This window comes from Octopus bimaculoides, chromosome 4 (assembly GCF_001194135.2).
Source record: "Octopus bimaculoides isolate UCB-OBI-ISO-001 chromosome 4, ASM119413v2, whole genome shotgun sequence".
Classification (NCBI taxonomy): Eukaryota; Metazoa; Mollusca; class Cephalopoda; order Octopoda; family Octopodidae; genus Octopus; species Octopus bimaculoides.
The window spans coordinates 74,868,378-74,873,567 of record NC_068984.1 but is presented as its reverse complement, the minus strand read 5'-3'; the positions used below and the strand labels follow the sequence as shown (position 1 = coordinate 74,873,567).

Genomic DNA, 5,190 nt, shown 5'->3' with positions numbered 1-5,190 from the left:
ATAGTGACTTATACAGGTACGAAGATATGCATATCAATATGTATATACGTATACATGTATGTGTAGATGCATATATATACTTGCCTATACAAGTATATATATATATATGTGTGTGTGTGTATGAGTATGTGTGCGTGCATGTGTGTGTGTGTGTGTGTGCGTGCTTGTGTGTGTATGCATTCTTACACCTAATAATTCACATTCATGTATACATATAACAACACATCAATATACAATTATAGACACGCACGTACGAGTACAAATAGACATTTGGACATACATTCATCTAAAACAACTGAATCAGATATGAAAATATGAAAATAGTACTTTGTGAGAATTAAAATATTTTTACGGTTGAACTCAAAATAGATAAATAAATATTAAGTTACAAATCCCAGTTAAGGAAAATGTCCAATATTGAGTTATCTGTAGCTCTATCTACTTCAAGTTTCACTTATATATATGGTAGCTACTATCGATTATGATCACGGTTTGACATGTTTTACTTTTAGCCCTGCTGTATCTTGGACACCAGTGGAGGCGCAATGGCCCGGTGGTTAGGGTAGCGGACTCGCGGTCATAGGATCGTGGTTTCGATTCCCAGACCGGGCCTTGTGAGTGTTTATTGAGCGAAAACACCTAAAGCTCCACGAGGCTCCGGCAGGGGATGATGGCGAACCCTGCTGTACTCTTTCACCACAACTTTCTCTCACTCTTTCTTCCTGTTTCTGTTGTACCTGTATTTCAAAGGGACAGCCTTGTCACACTGTGTCACGCTGAATATCCCCGAGAACTACGTTAAGGGTACACGTGTCTGTGGAGTGCTCAGCCACTTGCACGTTAATTTTACGAGCAGTCTGTCCCGTTGATCGGATCAACTGGAACCCTCGACGTCGTAAGCGACGGAGTGCCAACAACGTCTTGAGCACCACCGATCTACTTGTAATCATAGCACATCCTCTTCTGAATTTTTAACATTAAGAATATTTAAACGTTTCAAATAGGAGTAGATGTTAAAAAATAAGTATTAATATACTTATATCTTATATAAACACACACGCACGCACACACACAAATAGATACATATTTACATTTATGTATGTGTATATGTGCGTATGCATATATGTGTGTATGTGTATCCGATATATGTACGCCTTTAATTCTCATCTCTTTTACTCTTCTTCTCTCAAAGACACTACACTGAATGCGTTTCAAAGAAAACGTACTCCAGCGGAACTAAAGCACATTGGACCACTTTTCTTATCCACTTTTTCCTATAGATATACGTTTCTAAGGAAGATCAAGCAGAAAGCCAAGTATATTCCCTTCAGCACTGTGGTATATCGTGAAAAATCATAAACTTGCTTCAGACTTTTAGATGAAATAGCCAATTACAATCCAGTGTAGTTTGTCAATGATCAAAAAACATTGTGTAGTTTAATTATATTTACCTCTTAATGGGTTACGCCTCATGGATCCCAATTGATAGTAATTTTGGTAATAACTTTGAAGGGAATCTGAAAAAGAGCCAAAGGTATATTTTTATATAACTTGATATATTTATTTCTCAGTAATATATACTATGTTCATACTAGCAAGTCTTCTGCGTTTATAAAATTAGTAATGTTTAAATGTTTGAGATTACTTTGAACTGAAATATTGATATGTCCCGCATTATGACGACGTATTTCGTCGTCTGCGTGACTGACCAGTACGGCATACTTCGCTGACTGTTTTCTATATTTGGCACACAAGCCATGACACAGAGGGGGACGGCACAAGGACAAACAGAACACCACAATGGGCGCAAAAAAATGACACGAATGAATGAAAGATGTATAATATTTAAATGAGGATGTAACAGCCGCTTGAACCCCACTCTCAAACAGTACCATTTAACTGTTTCAGTACAAAGTGTTTATATAATTTTTTCTCTTTATTTTTCTCTTTTTTCCCCTTTAATATCGTATGTGTAGTCTTTAAAATTTTTTAAGCTTACTCACACTCTACCATTTATTATATGGCAACAAGTCGTCGTAACATATAACTGGCGGTAGGTCGTCAAACTCTACCTTCATCCTATTGGGTCTATTTTGTTTCCAAGCCATTTCTTCAATTTCTCATATCTCTCTTTGTCTATTACTATGGCTGTTGTACTTTCTGGGTAATGTTCCGTTGGTAATTTAACTCTTATCACCGATTTAAATTTGGTGATTTCCCCTTCTATATCTGTGTTTTTTGTATACCATATGCCATTTGTTTTTTGTATACCATATGCCATTTGTTTTTTGTATACCATATGTCATTTGTTTTTTCCTGGTCTTTTGACTGTTCGTTCCTGCAGTGGAATTGAGTTGTCTGTGATGGTTTCCTTTTCTTTTTCCTTCGTTGTTGATGCTGGTGGAGGTTCATTTAGTGGAAAATGTGTACAGTCTATTTCACTCTACGTTTTTTTTCTTTATTGAACTCTCTGGAGGTGAGTTCACTGGTTCTTTTCCTTTTCGTTTTGGTTACCTCCGTAAATGGTTCTCCCGCTTCTTTCGTGCATTTTTCATTTTCTAAGTCCGCTATTTCGGCATTCTGCTCCTATTGGCTTTCCTCGTTTTTATTTTCTCTCTTTCGACACTTTACTCTAATAGCTAATTGGTGGCCTTCCTTCTACCACCACTCTCAACCTTATGTCCTTCGATAGTATTATTTCTTCAGCAATTTAATTTAGATCTTGTTGTCCGATCTGGATGACCATTTCTAGTCCGTATCCCCAACAATTTACCTTTAGAATTTTGGCGTCTTCCTCAGTTTTGGGCATTACGGCTGCCACCAGCCATGCTTCTTTGATCTCTGGTGGTACTCTGCTTATTCTAATTCTAGCGACCCTTTTGCCACACAAGTACCCATTTTTCTGTATTTAGCGTCACAGTGGAATGATTTATTACTTCCTGTTCGTTGGCAAATCTCACCTCCACCGTGCCGTATGTTCTTCCTCTTGTATAGAATGTTGTCCCGTGCTTAATTTTCTTCAGACATTCTTTAATTACTTCTTCCGTAGCAATCTCTGTTTTCTTTGTGGTTGTAGACAGTGTTCTGTACACCACTGTTCTTTTCTTGGTACTTGTTGTCACTTCTTCTGGAGGGGTCAGTTTTAAAATTGATCCCTCCTTCTGAATCAGCCTGTAGCATTGCTTTAGCTTCCTTTGTTCAATTTTAATTTTTTCGCACTTCTAGCGAATCTGCACCTTTCCCAGCTGCTGAAGCATAACTCCCGGCATGTACTGGAACTGGTTTACATTCCATTTTATTTTATTTTTTCATTTACTTCGCCCCAAAATAGGGAAGAAGACAAACACAAAATTTAACAAAAACAGAAACGGTATTTAACAAATTCAACAAAACATGGTTCACTCGCGCGGGGAGAACCATCGACAAAGGTACAACAAAGTATAACAAGACTTACGTCAACCGGAATCAAAAATGATCTAACACTAACAACGCATAACCTTGCAGATGGGTCTCAGTTAGAATTTTCTTCAGGTCGAGTCGCTCATTCCACTCAAAATTTCCCTGAACAAAATTTGTTTTAAGGACGATGAACAAAAGACCCATGTTTCCAGAATATGAATTATTCAAACCCCAAAGAATTCCTCTCAACACTTGGCTATGATACTTCCCCACTACTTCTCCTTGTGATAACATATCGCCAGTCACTAAGGGACATGCTCAACTAGTTAAGGTAAAACATCTGACAAGCAAATCTGTGGTATTGAACAGATTATTTGTTGTAGCCCATCTTTTATAGCGAGACAAGACAATGTACATAATAACACTTCCGACCAGTTAAGATCAAAAGCAATGAGAGCCATTGCCTGATACTGCTTCAGGGCAGTTATTATTATTATTGTTGTTGTTGTTGCTATTGTTACTATTGTTGTTGTTGTTTTTGTTGTTCATATTATTATTATTATTATTATTATTATTATTATTATTATTATTACTAAGGCGGTGAAGTGGCAAAATCGTTAGGACGCTGGAAGAAACGCTTAGCGGCATTTCGTCCATCTTTAATTTCTCAGTTCAAATTCCATTCAGTTCGACATTGCCTTTTATTCTTTCGGGGTCGATAAAATAAGAACCACTTGAGCACTGGGATCGATGTAATCGACTTACCCCAATTTTTGAGATCGTCTAAAATTACAGTATATATCTAATTAATTACTTTGATATACACCTACCCAAAAAATTCTTGTTTGAACCATGATCGCACATGCTTTTCTTTGGATGACTCCCTAGAAATAGAAACCAAATTCCCTTAATTTGAAATAAGAAAATACGTTCCATGATGCATCGATACACATTTATCGAAATAAAAAAGGGGGATGTTTAGTAATTGTTTGACATACATATATACATACATACATACATACACGTGGTGGTGTCAGAAAGTTCCCGGATTTGTTGTGTAGCGTGCCAACAGATGGCAATACATAGTTCCGTGCGCAGTAAGAGCTAGCAGTGATCTTTATGAGGCAGTGTGCCGAGTGACATCACTGTGTTTACTTTGCAAGTTGTGAAATCTAAGTTTTTGTGATCATGTGTATGCTGTAGTGTGTGATTTTGTCATAGAGAGGAAGAAAAATCCAACGTGAAATTTTGCGTTAAACTTGGTAAGTCTGCTACAGAGACATTGAGCATGCTTCAACAGGCTGACGGCGACGAGATAATGGGTCGTACGCAATGTCTTTTAGTGGAACGGGTGCTTCTAAAGCGGAAGAACGTCCCTGGAAGGCGATGAGTGATCTGGAAGATATGGCATGTGCGCTACCATCGGAAATGTGTGCATATTGTGCATTGAGAATTCGTCACACAGAGCCAGACCGTCGATCGAGGGTTCTACTGCGACGCTTTGAAGCGTTTGAGGGACGACATTTAGGGAAAGCGAACGAATAAGTGGAGCGGTTAAGAATTGGATTCAACACCGAGGTCTCTTCACTCAAGAGTTTCTCGCAATAAAACAACAAAGTAATACTTCAGTCCCACACTATTCACCAGATTTAGCAGCTACGGACTTCTATCTCTTCTCCAAGATGAAAATGCAGCTCAAAGGTCACCGTTTTAACACCGATGTCGATATCCAGAGCGAATAGCAGAATAACCTCGACTCGCTTACGGAAAACGACTCCCAGGCCGGATTCC

General features: G+C 38.2%; 1 protein-coding gene across 1 annotated transcript in view; it reads right to left on the bottom strand.

Annotated features, from left to right (window-relative positions):
* Positions 1-5,190, bottom strand: part of LOC106882964 (uncharacterized) — a 63,220-nt gene that overhangs the window by 32,419 nt on the left and 25,611 nt on the right. Inside the window, exons 7-8 of the mRNA XM_052967636.1 lie at positions 4,230-4,283; positions 1,452-1,517 (exon numbers count right to left, since the gene is read on the bottom strand). Coding sequence (XP_052823596.1) covers positions 1,452-1,517; positions 4,230-4,283 — 120 coding nt within the window. The remainder of the gene's footprint in view (positions 1-1,451; positions 1,518-4,229; positions 4,284-5,190) is intronic.